The sequence below is a fragment of the Microcaecilia unicolor genome, chromosome 10 (assembly GCF_901765095.1).
Source record: "Microcaecilia unicolor chromosome 10, aMicUni1.1, whole genome shotgun sequence".
NCBI lineage: Eukaryota > Metazoa > Chordata > Amphibia > Gymnophiona > Siphonopidae > Microcaecilia > Microcaecilia unicolor.
In genome coordinates, this window is record NC_044040.1 from 16,697,395 (window position 1) to 16,717,614 (window position 20,220).

At 44.0% G+C, this 20,220-nt stretch overlaps 1 protein-coding gene across 3 annotated transcripts in view; it reads left to right on the forward strand.

Moving 5' to 3' along the window:
* Positions 1-20,220, forward strand: part of LRGUK (leucine rich repeats and guanylate kinase domain containing) — a 77,760-nt gene that overhangs the window by 28,953 nt on the left and 28,587 nt on the right. For all 3 annotated transcript variants that reach the window (XM_030217064.1, XM_030217065.1, XM_030217066.1), the window contains 6 exons: positions 2,596-2,739; positions 6,014-6,094; positions 7,269-7,355; positions 8,878-8,984; positions 10,048-10,167; positions 14,081-14,177. In XM_030217064.1, the coding sequence (XP_030072924.1) occupies positions 2,596-2,739; positions 6,014-6,094; positions 7,269-7,355; positions 8,878-8,984; positions 10,048-10,167; positions 14,081-14,177 (636 nt within the window). The remainder of the gene's footprint in view (positions 1-2,595; positions 2,740-6,013; positions 6,095-7,268; positions 7,356-8,877; positions 8,985-10,047; positions 10,168-14,080; positions 14,178-20,220) is intronic.

A 20,220-nucleotide genomic window follows, 5' to 3' on the forward strand; every position in this document is an offset into this window, starting at 1 on the left:
GGCAAAATCCAGGGGCGTGGAAAACTGTATTTTCGAAAAAAGATGGTCGTCCATCTTTCGTTTTGAAAATACCATCAGAGACGTCCAAATCCTTAAATTTGGACGTCCTTGCTTTGGACATTTCTGACTTTCGGTGATTTTCGAAACCAAAGACATCCATGTGAAAAACGTCTAAATGCAAGCCATTTGGACATAGGAGGAGCCAGCATTTGTAGTGCACTGGTCCCCCTGACATGCTAGGACACCAACCGGTCACCCTAGGGGGCACTGCAGTGGACTTCATAAATTGCTCCCAGGTACATAGCTCCCTTGCCTTGTGTGCTGAGCCCCCCAAAACCCACTACCCACAACTGTACACCACTACCATAGCCTGTATGGGTGAAGGGGGGCACCTATATATGGGTACAGTGGATTTGTGGTGGGTTTTGGAGAGCTCGCTGTTTCTTCCACAAATGTAACAGGTAGGGGGGTATGGGTCTGGGTCCGCCTGTCTGAAGTGCACTGCATTACCCACTAAAACTGCTCCTGGGACCTTCATGCGCTGTCATGGACCTGAGTATGACATCTGAGACTGACACGAAATATTTTTAAAGATAATTTTTGACGGGAGGGGTTAGTGACCACTGGGGGAGTAACGGAAGGTCACCTCCCATTCCCTCCGGTGATCATCTGATCATTTCAGGCACCTTTTTGTGCCTTATTCGTAAAAAAAACACTTCCGGGTGAAAAAGTCCAAGTGTTCGTCAGGGACGTCCTTGCTATTTTTCAATTATGGGTCAAAGACGTCCAAGTGTTAGGCACACCCAAGTCCCGCCTTCGCTACGCCTCCAACACACCCCCTTGAAATTTAGATGTCCTTGCGACGGCCTGCAGTTGGTGACATCCAAAATCGGGTTTCAATTATACCGATTTGGACGTCTCTGGGAGATGGACATCCATCTTCCGATTTATGTCGAAAGATGGACGTCCTCTTTCGAAAATGAGCCTGATAGGGTGCCAAATATTACAAATTATAGGAGGAGCAAAAACAGTATATCTTCACTGAAATGTATAGGCAGTGCCATCCCAGCATGTAGTGCTATACAAGAGGCATGATTTCCATGCTAGAATCTGGCTTCTGCTCCGCAGGTAGGCCATCTTAACACTTGTTTTGGACCAACCCTTTCAGATTTACATAAGCTTTCAGACCTTTATAAACAACCCAGAGCAAGAAACTAAAGCATATGTAACAACAAGATTACACAGCCAGCATTTGCTTATTTTTGGGATTGATGTTTGAAGAGGAATGAGCTTATGATTTTAGGATCCTAAGTTAGGCACCTACCGTATTTTTCGGACTATAAGACGCACCGGACCATAAGACGCACCTAGGTTTTAGAGGAGGGAAATAGGAAAAAAAATTTTTTTTCCTTTTTCCCTCCTCTAAAACCTAGGTGCTCCGGTGCGTCTTGTCCGAGTTCGGGATTGCCCTCCCCTACTCACGTCACGCGATGTTCTCTGGTGGTCTAGTGACGTCGGGGCAGGAAAGAGCCCCCTCTTTCCTGCCCAGCGCGCTGCTCTCCGTCCTCCTGTATGCTGCCTGACGGTCTCGGCGAGATTCAAAATGGCCGCCGAGACTTCAATTCTCGGTGGCCATTTTGAATCTCGCCGAGACCGTCAGGCAGCATACAGGAGGACGGAGAGCAGCGCGCTGGGCAGGAAAGAGGGGGCTCTTTCCTGCCCCGACGTCACTACACCACCAGGGAACATCGCGTGATGTGAGTAGGGGAGGGCGATCCTGAACTCGGGGGGAGGGCGATCCCGAAATTGGACCTCGCTACCTTCGGACTATAAGACGCACCCCCCATTTTCCTCCCAAATTTGGGGGGAAAAACGTGCGTCTTATAGTCCGAAAAATACGGTAATTCAGAAGCCTGTTTTCAGTCAAACTTAGAATCGTAAATTTTATGCTGAAAATTTACACTTTAATTTTTTGTGGGCACTTAATCTTAGGCACTCAGCCTTAACTGAAAGTGGCCACCAAGTTCCTGTCATGGAATTTGAAATCTAAATTAGGACATGGCACAAATTAATAGTTTTTCCAGGGGGTGCCAGCTCCCTGGTATCTGGCATATCCCCATCCCTCCAATGTGAAATTAAGTAATACTTTAGTAAGCTGTGAAGCCTGTGATATTCCCCCTGCCATCTCCCCTGTCCAATTGCAAGTGTGTATGGTGGTGGGATACTACCTGTTCCTCCCTTAATCTCAACTTGCAATCCAAAAGCTCACCCTGTCTTTCTGACATCAAACAGGGAGGAAGATATGGTTGTACATCTTCCAGGCATTGCCAAATACTAAATGTGGATAGCCCTAATAGCTACCCACACTTGTATTCATTTATTTACTGCACTTCGGTGAATAGATTAATCCTTTTTTAACAATCGATTGTCAAATATTGCATGTAGAAATGAAAGGGGGAGACTGGTTTTTGTATCCCTCTTTCAAGCAGATTGTCTACAGAATTACCTTCAAGTAACAAAATGCCATCTTCCCCACCCCATCAATGACCCCTGAAAACGTCAATGAGTGTCTCTCCATTTCTGATTGATTTCCAGAGCAACAATGAAATAGTGAAAATAAGAGGGTTGGAGAGTCTGCAAGCCCTGGAGAACTTAGACTTGGCCAATAATAAGATCAATAGCTTGGAAGGACTGGAGGGACTTGATCTGCTGCAGACAATCAATCTAAAAGATAATCAGGTAATATTGTCACGTGCATAAGTTATGTTCTTCCAGATATTCTGCAAACAAGATATATTTATGATAACTTGATGTAGTCAAGCATTGTTTAAAAACAAAAGTCAGTTTTTGGCAGGGTTCGGAATCCAACACTGGATAGTTTGATCAAATAGAGATTGTGTCAGGCAGATCTGACCAATTTCTTCACTTCATTGACCAAAGGGTTAAAACAAGGACATACTGGATATTGTATATGAATTTCCGCCAAGCTTAAGATACTGTGAGTGGAGGAGTGGCCTAATGGATAGTGCAGCGGAAAAGGTACATGCAGCTGATCTCAGCTTGAGTATGCAAGCATAGTAACATAGTAGATGACGGCAGAAAAAGACCTGCATGGTCCATCCAGTCTGCCCAACAAGATAAACTCATATGTGTATACCTTACCTTGATTTGTACCTGCCTTTTTCAGGGCACAGACCGTATAAGTCTGTCCAGCAGTATTTCCCGCCTCCCAACCACCAGTCCCGCCTCCCATCACCGGTCCTGGCACAGACCGTATAAGTCTGCCCTCCACTATCCTCGCCTCCCAACTACCAACCTCTCTTCCCCCACCTGCTCCGCCACCCAATTTCGGCTAAGCTTCTGAGGATCCATTCCTACTGCATAGGATTCCTTTATGCATATCCCACGCATGTTTGGTGGGGGAAGAGAGGTTGGTAGTTGGGAGGCGAAGATAGTGGAGGGCAGACTTATACGGTCTGTGCCAGAGCCGGAGGCGGGAAATACTGCTGGGCAGACTTGTACGCTGTTTCACAAAGTCCTGACCTATGATTTAAAAGGGAGTTTGTGGTTCCTAAAGGAATTTTAACGTCTGGTATAACCTAGTGTGGTAGCCATATTAATTTAATTTAAATTTCATTTCATTTTAATTTGGGCATGTATAGTCCGCTTAACCGTGACGTTCTAGGCGGAGTGCAATCAAATAAGAATCAACAATAAATGGTTATTTTACAGAGGACTGAAAGACACATAAAATTAACTGGTTACATGATTGAAGTCATATACAATAAATGCATATATGATTGGATAGTTACAGTTAATTCAAATAAATAGCGCTCATAGTGAGATTCTGAAGCGACAAAGTGGTGTAAGAAATATCAAAAGAGACATTTAGATGTCCAGTTATAAGGAGTCTTATATATAAGGTTATCTCGTGTTATCTACAGCAGGCCCCATTTTATTCCTATGCAGGGCTATTTTTGAGGGGGTACTTCGGGGTACTGAGTACCGGCACCTTTTCCATTGTCTGCTAAAATTGACCCATGGACCCCAAGTTTTAATGAAAGGGCTCAGGCTCTACACACCAATTCTGCCTTGTCATCGATTCTGTGACTGGTTGCTGCAGGGGGCCTGGCTATTGTGAGGTGGGTCCCTAAGTGATCACCCCACCCCTGAAGGGTGGCCTAGCATTTGAGTACCGGCACCTCTTTTGCTAGAACAAACGCACTGGATAAAGTGACCCACATGTGGGTGATCAGGCCTTTGTGACATCACTGATGAGGTTGGCTTAGGCATTGGTGGAATGAGGCATTATGACATCACATTATCAAAAGTGAGCCAAGTATAGAACAATCAAGATAATTACAGGGGTTAACAGTAAAATAACATGTCTTAACAATAGCTCATGTTGATAAGCCCCCTAAATGAAAAAGAAATGCCTGTAGAAATCAAAATCATTGCTACATGTGAAAAAGCAGGGCTTTTTTGGAGGGGGTACTTGGGGGTACTGAGCACCGGCACCTTTTCCATTGTCTGCTAAAACTGACCCATGGACCCCAAGTTTTAATGAAAGGGCTCAGGCTCTACACACCAATTCTGCCTTGTCATGGATTCTGTGACTGGTTGCAGGGGGCCTGGCTATTGTGGGGGTGGGTCCCTCAGTGATCATCCCACCCCTGAAGGGTGACCTGGCGTTTGAGTACTGGCACCTTTTTTGCTAGAAAAAATGCACTGTTCCTATGGGCCCTGCTGCAGATAACTCAAGATAATCTTTAGCAAAAGACCCCCATAGTGAGGTTGGATAATTTAGGGGATCTGGGAAGTATGTAAAGTAGCGTTTGAGAATAAGATTTGTAAGTAATAACTAGCAGTAGGTTATGGGGTGGAAAGTTCAGCTCCGAAGAGCCAGGTTTTTATTGAGCTTCAAAAGGGCTTATATTCTGAGATCTGTCTTATTTTTTTTTCTTGCGGGAGAGAGTTCCAAAATTCCACTCCTTTTCCTGTCCCAATGTTCCTCCCTGCCCAGTACCTTTTCTTTGTCCTTGTCTCTCCCCATATTCAGCATCTCCCTTCTTTTTTTCCCTTTCCCTACTATCCTGTTCTACCCACCCTACCCTACTTGAGTGCCACACCTCTTCCGGGCCTGACCCCCCCCCCCCCCCGAACAGTCTGACTTCTCTCTCTTTCGATCTTCCTCCTCTGTTTCCCCTTCCCAGTGAGCCCTGCATCTCTTCCTCTCAGCAACTCTCCTCAGTAGCCCCAGGCCCCTGTACCTCTCCAGCAGCGGCAATGATTAAGAAAGTTTTCTGTCAGCAATGGGGCCTCTTCTCAGGTGCGTCCCGTCTACGCAGATAACAGGAAGTTGCATCAAAGTAGGCGGGATGCTTCAGAGAAGAGGGCAGGCTCAGACGCTCGCGGAAAACTGTCTCGATCGCCACTACCAGAGAGGTACAGGGACCTGGGGCTACAGAGGAGAGCTGGTGGAATGGAGAAGGCGAGACACAGGACTCGTGGGGCAGGGGGAAGGGAAGAGAAAAAGAGACATAACGAGGGAGCAGTAGCGGTTCGGGTGGCGGCGGGAGGGAGTTCAGGATTTGCTGTAACGCACAGTTTGGGAACCACTGGTCTATATGATCCCGGGCAGTTGTAGATCTATGGGCATAAGTTCACCTACATATTGGGGGGGGGGGGGGCAGTTTTATTTAATAAAAGCAAATATCTGCATATAAACACCATTTAACTTTTTTTTTTTTGTTACATTTGTACCCTGCGCTTTCCCACTCATGGCAGGCTCAATGCGGCTTACATGGGGCAATGGAGGGTTAAGTGACTTGTCCAGAGTCACAAGGAGCTGCCTGTGCCTGAAGTGGGAATCGAACTCAGTTCCTCAGGACCAAAGTCCACCACCCTAACCACTAGGCCACTCCTCCTGTGAAAAAACTTTTTAAAATTGCCTTAAAATGAGTAACCACTTATGGAGCTGATGTTCTAAGTTTATGCTTCCGTTCTTAAACAGATTTCTGACTTAAAAGAGTTACGCTATATTGATGATTTGCCTCTTCTTCGGGAGCTGAATCTTTTAAATAACCCCATACAGGTAAGAAAGAACTGACAAGTAGCATCAGCTTCTGTGGAGGTGAGAGGTGGAAGCCATTGGAGCATTCTGTGCATAATAATATGTGTGCAAACCCGGCGTTAACCCCTTGTCAGCGCCAGCAGTAGTGTTGAGCATCGGTCCCTGAATACAGCGTATCAGTACTCTGAGAACTACTAATAAATACCAGTTCTAGTTCCAGTTCTGTTCTGAGCCCAGATTGGGAAGCAGAGGGGTTTGTAGCACTGCCCCCCCCCCCACACCTCTTTTTTAAGTGCTTGGAGAGGAAATTGTGTGAGTTTTATTTTGTTTATTTTCATGCTAACCAATCAGTTCAATCAGTGTGGATTGAGCAGAGTTGAAATATACTGTCCAAACTCTGGGTTTTCTTAAAGAATCAGTTTCAATACTGATACTCAACAACTTAACCAGAAAACTTATTACAAAATCAAAAAAACAAAAAAAAATTTAAATTAAATTAAATGTGCTCATTTTTTTTTGGTGTGCTAACAGGGAATTTAGAAATTTACATCACATGAATTGAGAAGAAAATATGCTATTGGAGCCTCTGTTATAGATCAGCGTCCAGGAAGTCTAAGATGACTGGGGCGCGGTTTTGAGAAGATATTCTATGAACATTGATAATTTTGTTCGCACCAGCACCCAAGCTAAGTAATTTCAAATATCTAACAGCTGTTTTTATCTTTAATGAAAAAGATTTTTTGTTATATTTTTTAACATTAATACTTGGCTGGTGGTAGGACGTGCGGTGATGTGAGAATGGAGTGTAAATGCTTCTCAAAACTCTGAGACACTATAGCACACCAAAAAAAAATGAGCACATTTAATTTAATTTAATTAAAAAAAATTTGTTGTGTTTTTTTGATTTTGTAATAAGGTTTCTGGTTAAGTTGTTCAGAGTTGAAATATGACAGCTAAAATTAAGCTGGCCAGATGCGGAAAACTTAGTTACTGAAAAAACCTAGCCAGATTGGTTCAGCTAAAAATTGGCCTGTGGATAACCAACTAAAATTAGCCGATGGTGTTACCTGCTCAGTGAGTTTTGACTTCCATGAGGAAACAGAGAATAGAAAGATCATTGTTTGCTTTGTATCATTTGTTTTGTAGAGATTAAGTTTACTGTAGCTGTAATTCTTTCTCATCATACCCCAACCAGGATCACCCTGATTACTGGCTCACAGTGCTGTTCATGCTTCAGAGGCTATCGGAATTGGATGGAATGAAGATTAAAGTGGAGGAAAAGGTAGCTCCCCCAGTTCAGATACTGACCACTGAATAACATTCCTACCTTACAGGACAAAGACCATACTGTTAATGAATTAAATGTTGGGTTCTTCTGATTCAGTGTCTGTGACATCGTGATATTCTACTACTACTACTAATAGCATTTATATAGCGCTACCAGACGCACGCAGCGCTGAACATTTGACATAGAGAGACAGTCCCTGCTCAAGGAGCTTACAATCTAGGTAAAACTGACAGACAAGACATTACGGGCAAGGGAATTACAGGGTAAAGAGGAACAGGGGAGGAGGAGGGCAAATGAGTAGCGGTTAGGAGCCAAAGGCAGCAGTGAAAAGGTGAGCCTTCAGCATAGATTTAAAAACAGGTAGAAATGGAGCTAGACGTATGGGTTCGGGAAGATGGTTCCAGGCATAAGGTGCCACAAGATAAAAGGAACGAAGTCTGGAGTTAGCGGTGGAGGAGAAGGGGGACGACAAGAGAGACTTGCTCAGAGAGCGGAGTTCACGGGGAGGAATGTAGGGAGAAATGAGAGAGTCGAGGTAATGAGGGGTCATAGAGTGGATGCATTTAAAGGTCAGTAAGAGAAGTTTGAATTGTATACGGAAGCGGACAGGGAGCCAGTGAAGAGACTTGAGAAGTGGGCTAGTGTGGGCATAACGATTCTGGCGGAAAATAAGTCAAGCTGCAGAATTCTGAACAGATTGGAGAGGAGATATCTCTGTAGCAAGTGTACTTGAAAAAAACGGGCCAGGAGGCTGATATTCAGAACGATTTAAGCGGGCCGGAGAGGCTCTGGCCCGCTTAAATCACCTGTCTCCGCCCAACTGCCGATATTTAGTGGCACTAAACCGGGCAGTGCTGCCGAATATCATCCAGAAAAAAAGTGGGCCAGTCAGGGGCGGGCCAGGGGGCATGTTGGAAAGGAACCGGGGCTTATGTAGTTGCCGTCGATATTCAGCCGGGACCTGCATAAGCTTAAGTGGATGAATTTAGGATAGCTCAAAAACAAAATGGCTGCCGCAAGGGGCAGGACCCAGGGGGCTCTGCTCCTGCCCCCAACAACCACCACTGGACAACCAGGGTTTAAGGTAGGCCGGGGGGGCCCTGCATAGACTCCAGGGGGGTGGAGTTGGGGGGAGTGGCGCCATTTGCAGGGAGGGGGAGTTGATTGTGGATGCAGGTTGGGAGGGGGAGAGGAAGGGATGCAATGCATTAGGAGCTGGGGAGGATTTAAATTTAAAAAAATAAATAAAAGTATGCAGCCGGGGCCGCATAACTCTTAAGCAGGCTCGATTGAATATTGGCTGGGCCCCCGATATTCGGTGCTGGTGCCTGGACGTGGCTTGGCACTGAATATCGGGGGATAATTTAGCTGGCGATGATCAGCGTTTAAAAAAATTTTGACTGCCACCAACTGAATATTGGAGGTGAAATGTTTCTCAAATGTGATCTCTGTGTTAGATAAGTGCAGTGGTAGTGCTTTTGCCTTTCATGGTTTTTCCCTCTTCTATTGGTATCAGGTAACAGCACTGAATAAGCATGGCCCCCCCCCTGAGGTGGTAGCTGCCCAGGATCATATGAGCAACATCATGTACAGTATGACTCAGCCTCAGAGGGTTTTTGACAGGTAACTGTAGCTACTTTGCTAAACCTAAGCCATAAGTGGTGCACAAGTACAGTAGAGTCAGTGGCGTAGGAAGGGGGGGGGGGGGGGCGGGAGGGGCGGTCTGCCAATTGGTTCTTCCAATTCGTGGTCCTCTGAGTAGTAACAGCACCCCTTCCCAGCCCACATAAACAATGTTACCATAATCCATTCTAGAAATCAGTAAAGAATATAATAACACGTGTAATACAATTTCATCAAAATATGGGTGAATCGACAGTAACAACCTCAATACATAAAATCCAGAACAAAGCACTTTGGCTATCTGTTGATCAAAATGCAGTTCTGAGTCCAGAATAACTCCCAGATACCAAAAGGAGTCACACAACTGGACCCGACCCTTTAAAAACTGAGGTACCAAAGAAGGACAAGGAAGATGGCCAACTGGCCAACAACCCTAATCTTCTCCACATTCAATCCGGATTGTGGATGGTGCTGAACATTTGGATAGAGTGGTGGGCACTGCCACTACTTGGAAAGCAGCAATATTCAGCCTACTATCCAAAAAACCTTTGCAGTCTTAACTTTATCTGGAAAGCTATCCAAATAACGAGCTAAATATTGATGCTAATAGTCTAGTTATACCCTTGCCCTGCGTGTGGATTGCTCTGGCACTATCCGAACAGTGGCTGTCTGGTAAGAATTCAGGACACTATGGATAACGATGTCAAAAATCGCTGGATAGTTCTGCCTAATGGTACTTATCCAAACTATCTGGGTAAGTTCTTCCGAATATGACCCATGCTCAAGGTGTGAATACAACATAATAAACAAAGCAGATAATCGGTCCAGTATAATCAGTTAGACAGCCAACCTGAGGAAGATGCAACTTGGGGATTGGTGTGGGGACCTTTTGCGTAAACCACTGACCAGCATGTTTCTAAGTTTAAGATGGTGTACCTGTTAATGAAATTATCTTAATTATAGCAATTTTCAGGAGTATGTTAGATCTTCTTTGAGATTCTTGAGAATAAATGACAGTGATAAAATGATGAGACTTTGATACTGTCCTATTTTTGCCTTGCAGCACTTTACCCAGTCTTGATGCTCCTTATCCCATGCTGATACTGACTGGTCCCCAATCCTGTGGGAAGCGGGAGCTGACTCATAGACTTTGCCGACAGTTCAAAGATTTCTTTAGATATGGGTAAGTCTATTCAGCAAAGGCTGCTAGAAACAGACTGCTGCAGTATACTATTTGACTTTTTCTTTTCTACTTTTCGATCTCGGTTCCTTTTTGATGGCCCCATGTGGGTGAACTAAAATTTCCTTTTATGTAAAGACAGCCTTCTCCAAGGCCAAGCCCTATATTTCCCAGAGTTTTCTGTAGGCATGCATCTGTTTGTCCCTCCCAGCTTCTATGGACATGACACCTGAGTGTGTGAGGCTTATGCGTAGGCGAGCACTGCACTACCACTGGGCTGCAGGAAACACTTTGGGTTTATATATTTCTACATCTTTTCTCAGGCTTAATTTATTAAGGTTTCTCTCTACAAATTACATGCTTCGTTAATGTATTTTTATTGCTAGTATCATGAAAGTTAGATCATAAAAGTCCGATGAAAAGAAAGTACAATAAGGATCTGGATTGCAATCATTCTATGAACGTTTCAACTAGAGGCCAACCAAATTTCAGTTTCGGTTTTGGATTTGGCACCAAAACTGACCCGAAACCTGGGTTGGAATTTTCAACTAAAACCGAAACTCTGCCCCTCCCAAACCACGATCGCTTTCTGCCCCCCACCTCGGCTATCTGACCACCCAGGCCCTCCCTGGGCTTGCCTTTAAATGCCCAGGTTGTCTAATGGTGATCCTCCCCTTCAGGCCACCTGGGCCTACTTTTTAAATGCCCTGGTGGTCTAGTGGCCTCTTCCAGGCAAGAGCAATCCCCAGTTGCGCTTGCCCCTGCCTGTTCCTCAGCCAAAATGGCTGCCGGGACTTCCTGCGGCAGCCTCACAAAACTGCAGCAGGAGGTCCCAGTGGCCATTTTGTGATTGCTCCTACTTATGTTGGTTCCAATCTCCAGTCACTCCTGCTTATGCTGGTTCCAATCTCAAAATGGCTGCTGGGACCTCCTGCGGTAGACTGCTACCTACAAAGATCAGATTTGGCTGTCCCCCCCACCCCCCTCCAGAAATCCTTGCACACAGCCCATTCTTTCATTCGCCCTTATCATCTTTGCGATTTTCTGAAAACTTCAAACCCTGCTCTCAGTGGCGTAGCCAAGGGTGGGTCCAGGCCCACCCACTTTGGGCTCAGGCCCACCCAGTACCAGCATAGCTATAATGTGGCTGGCAGGGATCCCCAAGCCCCACCAGCCGAAAACTCCCAACAACTGTCCCTCCTGCATACTTTGTATGCCTGCAGTGAGCAGTGACTGGTGCATACTGCTTGCACCGCCCCCACAGCATTCGCTCTGATGCATTCTTGCCTAGGCAGAAACAGGAAGTTGCATCAGAGGGAAGGGTATGGAGCTGACATCAGCAGTGTGTATTAGTTGCTGCCCGTTGCTAGTGAAAATCTACTATTTAAAAGGTATGTGGGAGAGGGAGGATATTTGAGAGACCATATGGCATGCAGGTGAGAGAAGGAGAGACCACATCATTTGTGGGATGAGGCGGGGTTCTTCTGCCCACCCATCTTGGGCCAGGCCCACCTGAAATTGGGTGTCTGGCTACGCCCCTGCCTGCTCTCCCCCCCCCCCCCTCCACTCCATTCTGCCTTTTGAAACCCAGCTCCCTAAACAGGGATGAACAAAAATTTTCAATGAACTCTGCTTCCCTCAGTTCCCACAGTAATAGCAGCCTTCCCCTACCCCCGCCAGGCCCAAAAAAACCTTTCACCCCCTGCTCCCAACCCCAGGGATGGGATTTTTATTGGGTCAAGCAGAACACGGTATCCCATCCTAGATCTGAGAGCCTTGAACAAGCACCTCATTTGAGAAAAGTTCAAGATGGTTTCCCTATGCACCTTAATTCTCCTTTTTTCTCAAATAGGAGATTGGTAAGGGTCTCTGGATTTAAAGAAAAGCTTATACCCACATAAAGAGAAATCCGTCACAGGAGGTACCTGAGATATGTGAAAGGAAAAAACAATTACCAGTATCACATTTGATGTTTGTCCTGCGTTGGTCAATTGTAATTTGTAGGTGCTCTGCTTGATATGCTTAAAAGCTTTTCTTCAAGCAGAAAGGATCCCATGCTGGTACCTGGGGTGCAGGAGATAATAATGAGTCAGCAGACAACAGCATGGGACATGTCACTCTCTTGGCACATCTCAAAGTGAGTCAGGCCCTATGGACGTTACGCTCTCAGTGTACAGGCCACTCAGAGTTTGAGATACAGGCCTCATCACCAGCTTTCTCAAGTACTTCCTGACCTGGTAGTTCTACCAATCAGATTTGTTAAAAGGATGTCCCTACCAAATTTCTCCAATATAAATTGTCCTAATCACAGAGGCATTTGAACTGGAGTGGGGAGCTAAAGTAGACAGTCTTCACACCCAGGACCTTTGGTCTTAAGAGAAACTTTATAACGTAAATTTCCTTGAGTAATAGGCAGTCCGGAACAGTCTGAAAGTTTTCAGAGATTGATTGGTCAACAAAAACATTCTAATCCAAATGGACAACTGGGTACTGATTATATTATATCAGCAAGGTGGGAGGAACAATCTGATACCACGTGTGTTAAGAGATTGTCAAATTTTATAACCTCATGAGTGGTCACTGGTCTCAGAAATAGCAAAAGGCTTCTTTTGTGAGCAGAGGAAATTCACTATTGATCTAACTGCATGCCCTCAAGACAGAAAGGTTTCTCAGTTGATGCCTTTCTCCTAAATAGAGAGAAGGGTTTTCTGTACACCTATTGTCCAGTACCATCCTTGGTGAAAATGCTCCTAAAACTCAATAAAGATTTTCATAGCTCCTTACTGACTAAGACAAGTTTTGGTTTCCTTTCTTTTAGGAGGTGGCCATTAAGTTGTCAGTCATGCAGGGGAATTCCCCAGTGTTGATCACGCAGTTGCAGGAATTCTATTGCATTCAAGCATTAGGTCCATAACCCAGTGGCGTACCAAGGTGGGGGCAGTCCGCCCCGGGTGCACGCCGCTGGGGGGGGTGCTGCGCGCCGGTCAGCGTCGTTCGTTTCCGTGCTCCCTCTGCCCCGGAACAGGAAGTAACCTGTTCCGGGGCAGAGGGAGCATGGAAACGAATGACGCTGACCGGCGCGCGGCACCCCTCCCCCAGCGGCGTGCACCCGGGGGGGATGGGGCTCTTTCGCCGGGGTGGGGGGTGTCCTTTCGCCGGGGTGGGGGTCGCGCTGCACAGGGGAGGGGTGCTGCACCCGGGGGGGCGGGGTGCATCGGCGATCAGCCCCGGGTGTCAGCGCCCCTAGGAACGCCACTGCCCTAACCATCATAGCCTGGATGTTGAAGGGATGACAATAGCTTCCTTGAACCTGTCTGATTCTCTAACTCATATCTTCCTGGCTTCTAGGAGTGTCTCCACTAGTTGATCTTATTTTAAGTGCAAGATGAGACACTAGGCCCTTATTTTGGTGCCACGCAAACTGCTTGAATACCTTTTATATCGTTCCAAGTCAGGCTTGAAAACCAATTCTTCAGACAGCAAGGTATTCAGTCCACACAAACCCTTCCACCTACCCTAGAAGTTTGGCTTTACTAAGCTAATATATTAAACTAAAGAGGGCCTGATGCCGATGAGTCAGGGATAAGCACTTATTGCCACAGAAGATGTAGAATGTTCTAGAAAGCTTTCTAAGAAGATATGGTCCAGTGTTTCATTGATGACATCACCTGCTGTTCTCTGAGAGCATCTGTTAGCTGTAAACAACTTTGTTAGTTTTATTCTTACTCTGCTTGGTTCATTCTCTAGTAGCTGATGGAGCCTTGTTTTCCTAAATCACTGTGCAAGAACAACATGAAAAGCTCAGAGGGATTTGATACCTGAGATACGGTGCCTTAGTTTGATTTATTTTTTCAGAATAAATGTTTTAAATCCATGAAAACATAAGCTATTTGTTGACTCTCTCCTGTGTTTTTAGTGCCTGTCACACCACGAGAGATCCATACTTTGGGGAAGACAAAAGGTTTGACTATCACTTCATCACTCAAGAAGCATTTGATGAAATGACCTGCTCGGTAAGAATATCATAATTGTCTTCAGTGCCTTAACTTTTATGTCATGGTGCAATGACCCTGAATATAATGATCTGAGAAAGTTTATGGTTCTGTGTGATGCATGAGCATATTTTGCATGGAGATTAAGGAAATTTTGCTGTTGCTAAGAGCATTGACATAAATGAAACAGAAAATACTGGTGTTTCCCCCAGTGTAAGAAAACAGAGAGGCACTTAACTAAAATAATGTGCAGGAAAGCAATTTATTGCAGAGAACACAGCCTCCCAGTCTCAGCATGGAGTTGAATATGAGATGGGTAATATAATTCCCTACATTCAGGCACCAGTGTTCTGTCAATTGCTGGAATGTACAGTATGTTGAGTGAAATTATGTGGTATAGACCTACCATCATATGAATTGCTTTCTTGTTTTCAGCCGTCACTGTTTTGGGCTATATTTGGTCTAACATTTTTGAAACAAAAGACTTTGTATGCATGCCAGTCTCTTTAATTTTTTTGTTATGGAGTTCAAAAGATGGAAGGTTATATATCTCTGCGTTAATCCGCTGAGGTTAGTTATTCAACAGCATTAATCAACAGAGACCAGACCCAAAAGCAGTGGCGTAGCCACAAGTGGGCCTGGGTGGGCCAGGGCCCGCCCACTTAGGGTTCAGGCCCACCCAATAGTAGCGCACGTTTAGTGGTAGCTGGTGGGATCCCAAGCTTGGCCAGCTGAAGACTTCCTCCTGATGGTAACGAAAATGCTACTGTCCATGATACCTGCTCCTGCGTATGTTCAGTTTTCAGACCATGCCTGCTGCAGACTGCCAAGGTGGAAAGAAGCGTTTTCCCACCAGCTGAGATATTTTTTGGGTGGTGGTTAGGGGCGGGGGGAGAATAGTTGGTGCCCACCCAGTTCTTCCTTAGGCCCACCCAAAATCTGTTGTCTGGCTACGCCCCTGCCCAAAAGATTGGCTACCAGTTGGAAATTTACCAATGGCTAATGATTTGGCCACTAATCTTGTAATAAATATTGACCTTTGAAACAATTTGGTTACCTGTTTGCTTCAGAAGTTTATTACGTGTTCTCCATATTTTGGAAGGACTTTTACCAGCATGAACAGAATTGTTTAATCCTCCTTGATATATTTTTACCCTAGAAGTCTTTATTGCAGAGTAGACGTTTGCTTGTCCTGTTTTGGATTTCTCAGGAACAGACAAAGTAAACACTGGGCCTTCAGGAATGAGAAAAATGCAGTCCTTTATTTATGATGAAAACCCGACACGGGCCGTGTTTCGGCGCACAAACGCCTGCATCAGGGGTCAAAGAGCTCTTCTAGGTCAGCTAATTAGCTAGTTGATAAAGATGATAAACAATCAGGTTATATTCCCTCTGAGAAGAAGCTGATAGGCTTGAATTCCTTTATGTATGCAAGTTAATCCACAGAGAGAACAAAGGAACAGCCAACCGATCAGCAAACACCATGACCTAGAAGAGCTCTTTGACCCCTGATGCAGGCGTTTGTACGCCGAAACACGGCCCGTGTCGGGTTTTCATCATAAATAAAGGACTTCATATTTCTCATTCCTGAAGGCCCAGTGTTTACTTTGTCTGTTTGTTTGTTTGGTTGCTTTTGTATGCTGTTTTCCCTCTTTTTTGTGACTTGGATTTCTCAGGAACAGGGCTTAGTTGACAGTGTTTGTAGTCTAATAGCTCGTACATGGGATTCATTTCAAAATATAAATTCAACTTGACCTGTCTCCTAAACCTTTGTCTTCCTCACTTTCTTCATTTTGCTCCCTTCCACCCTGATACAGCCTATTTTAGCACTCTTATTTTATTACAAGCCGTTGAGCCCATTAAAACGGGCAAGAAAGCGGTCGGAGCCCCGCCGTGTCCAGCCGAGCCCCCGCCCAGGAAAGCTGCCCCGGGGGATGGTGGCAGAGGAAAGTGCCCGGGTCACAGCAGCAGCGGCGGCGGCGGCAGCAGCTCATCAGACCTGTCGGAGTGCGCCTCGGAGCTGCTGTCGGACGATCCCCGTCCGGTGCTCGCCGGTCACCCGTAGCTCTGTTCCTGCCTCCTCTATCAACGTCGGAAGAGATTTGTGATGTGTCACGCGTGCGCGGCACGTTGGTCACTCTTCATTTATATAGTAGGATCTCTGCTTTGGGCAGAAGAGTTTCAGTTTGAGTATTGTAATTTATTATAAATTTAGAAACATGATGGCAGATAGAAGATACAGGATAATAAAAAAATTGAGCTTCTACTATTTATTTAATTTATTTATTTGCTGCATTTGTATCCCACATTTTCCCACCTCTTTGCAGGCTCAATGTGGCTTACGTTATGCCGCAATGGCAATCGCCATTAACGGAATGAGAAGTACAGAGTATTATTACAATTAAGGTACATAAAATATCGAGTACATTAGAAGTAAATAAATGATTCATATCAGGTATTTGATGTCAAGGATAAGGTATAACGTTCAATCATAACAATGTGATTAAAGTAACCAAATTAAAAGAGTTCAATGTTGGCTTGTTCTGGTACAGGTTTGATGTCAAGTCTTTTATGAAGGATTCTTTTTATAAGTCTCTTTGAACAGGTTAGTCTTCAGTAACTTCCGGAAGGCTATGATGAAACCTGTTCATTCTGAGACTTTGCAGGGTGGTGCCACACACGCAGAGTGTTTATATTAGGTTCAGACGCTGTGAGCAGAAGAGACGTGCGTTGAGTTGTTCAATATCTATCTTTTTGGAGATTTTAAATTGTTAATATAGTCTCTGGATTATTTATTTACAGTTAATATTGTATTTTTGGTGCGTTTTTGTTTTATATTTTAAGGTCTTATATATACTGGATTTGTGATTGTTGCTTTTTTTATTCTATTTCCGTTGTCTGCTTTGGGCATTGAAAAAATAAGCATAAACAGAAATTTACAAATAATGGTGGTAAATAGTGAAGATGTAAACTAAAGTTCTTTCATTTTTGGGCCACGTTCATTGCAAAAAATGTATCCCTGTGCCTTGATTTCTTTCAGCATTGTGACAAAGAGTTATCTTGAGAGTTTTGTTGATGGTATTTTGCAGAATTTGACTGTACTTTGAGGTTTGTAATGCCATCAGAGAGCAGTAAAGCAAAGCAGCCCATCAGTGAACTGAAACATGGCCCACAGGGACCTGAATTATAATTGCATTTAGCAAGTAGCTTGTTTCTACTACTTATGACTTTTCTGAAACAAGTCATGACTCTGTGAAGAACAAAGCGAAATGTCACAGATGTTTGGAGTTTATTACTTATTGGCAATTGCACAATTCTGCTATTTGATTGCCTTGTGGTGATTGAGTTTAAATGCCTGAACATATCTTGTAGTTTAGGTTGAAATGTTTTAGAAAGTTAGTTTCCTGAGAGGGAATTCCAGGATGTGCAATAGCCAGCTGTACAGTGTTAACTGGTTCATTACTTCAGCCAGGTTGGGGGATGAGATGACTATTTAGATTATTGGCTTTGGGATATCGAACATATCAACATTCTTCAGTGCAATGGTTTGAATCTAACCCAGGCTGTACCGCTATCGTAATCAGGTGTTTGAGGTTTCAGCGTAGAGGCTAGGGAATGAACAGGCTTAGGATTGATTACTTTAGCCTCAAAAGTGATTGAACGTGAGGAATTTTAATGGACATTGCTAGAAAAGTTGCTCTGTCTTTGTTTTGTCCTTGTTTTTCTTTGGATAACTGAAGGTATAATAATTTCATACCTTCAGGCAGCCAGCACTGAAATCACTAAATAAAGCCAGAGGAAGTATAGCTAAGCAAGCTCTGTGGATCCATGGTTTTTGCCTTGTGCCAGTGGTGTGCTGGAGCAGGCTCTCACAGGCTCGCAAGAGCCGGTTGTTAAGTTTTTAAGAATTTTGGGAGCCGGTTGTTAAAGTAGGGCCCTCCATGGCTACTTTAACAACTGGCTCCCAAAATGTGGGCTTGGGCCCCCTGATGAATTCTCTTTTACTTTGCTGGTGGGGATGCTGAGCCCTGCCAGCCAAGTAAATAGACTGCTGCTGCTCCCAGCTCCATGTTCCAGCTCTGAGCAGCAGGCTGGGACTTCTCCAGCATGTGAGAGAAGTTTCAGCATGCTGCTCAGAGCAAGACGTTGGGAGTGGTGGCAGTCCATTTATTGGTTGCCAGCAAAGGTATGCCTAGCGTGCCTGCACGAAGGGAGGGAGGAGAGAGAGGCAAGTGTTGCCACCCCTGGCCCTTCCAACTGCAGAGCTGACTACATCCGGAGAAAGAGCCTGTTGTTAAAAATTTACCAGCACACCCCTGCCTTGTGCCCATACAATCGGAGTAAAGTTTAATTTACAAAGAGCAAAGATACAGTGTGGCATACCTGTAAATCTGACCATGACAAATGATGTTTGTTTCTTGATTTCTCTGGAATCATTTCTAGAGGGTTTCCAGATAAACAGCTGAAGATCATGTAACCTGGATTTATAGTCTTCTTTCATCCACACTCACCATATTGCTATTTTTTTTTTCAAGAGAAGAAGAAAGCAAAGCAAAACATGCATAGAACCTGATATATTAACCTTCTGATTAGCAGACCATATTTTATGCAAATGAACATCTTAGCAAACGTTCATGAAAAACTTGACATTACTTTTTGGATGAAATGTTTAAATTGAAATCCTGTCCACCCTGTGACGATTACAGCAGTAGTGAAGCAGGAGTTTATGTGCTTAGAAAACGTATGTGTAGCATCAATTTTGAATAATTTTGTATTGCTCCAATAAAAGTTATTATAATTGATAAAGATTGCAATTTTGTAAGAGAGGAAATACAAAACAATAAATGCAAATTTATCTCATGCGTGTTCCTTAGGAATATCCTGAAAAGCCCAACTGGCTGTGGAATTACCCGGACAGGTTAAGAAGCTCTGGGTTAATCCTTATTTTTTTATTTGTAAAATTTGGTATACTGCAGTATCACAAGAGTATCAATGTAGGTCACAAAACCATTGAAAACAGAACACAAATTAAAACAAGTCACGACAAGAAAGATGAAGCACATCAGTAAAGGAATAAATCTATAGCGACTACAATTATAACCAGTGACAAAACGTAAAATAGACATTAAGCTGAACACAGAAGGTAATAGGCAAAGATATCAGAAGTTAACAAGGTTTTCCTAAAAGCAGTATCTTATTAAAATTTAAAATCTGAGGCAAAGAAATAGTGAAGAATAATGAACAGGGAAATTAAAGAGAGAAGGCTTTTAACCATTGTACCTCTATCCAGGAAATCTAGACTGCCTCAATCTTGATTGACTGCACTTTTTGTCCTTTAGATTGTAAGCTCCTTTGAGCAGGGACTGTCCTTCTTTGTTAATTGTACAGCGCTGCGCAACCCTAGTAGCGCTTTAGAAATGTTAAACAGTAGTAAATAGTTATGAAGAGCCATGTCTTTAATAAGGATTTAAATCTAATATAAGAAAGAGAGTTACGCAAGTTAACAGGCAGTTGATTCTATCAACTTGGGCCCACACAACCGAATGCAGATGAAAGCGAAGGCTCAAACACCAATTTCCAAAAAGACGGTACAACGAGAAGATTGGCATCTGAGGATCATAGAGTTCTTGTAGGTTGATATGGTACGAGGAGGTTAAATGAATAGAATGGACGTCCGGTAAAAAGGACTTATGAACCAGAAAAAGAATTTTATATTGAATTCTGCTGGTCACTGGAAACCAGTCCTGTTCAATTAATAAAGGGGTCACGTGGTCAAAACAATTGGCCTTATAGAGCAATTTAATTGCTGTATTCTGAAGAAGCTGAAGCCACCAATTAGTGTACTTGAGGGAGGCCAGAAAAGAATTACAGTAGTCCAACTGATTCATGACCAATGCATGTATAAGAGTTTTAAGAGCTGGTTTCTCCAAATAGAAACTAATAGATCGGATCATACGAAACGTTTAATAAATCTTCGGAGTCAAAATGGAGATATAAGGGGAAAAAAATCTTAAGGCATTGTCATGCTATCCCAAGTTGGGCTCTTTAACATATACTGAAATTC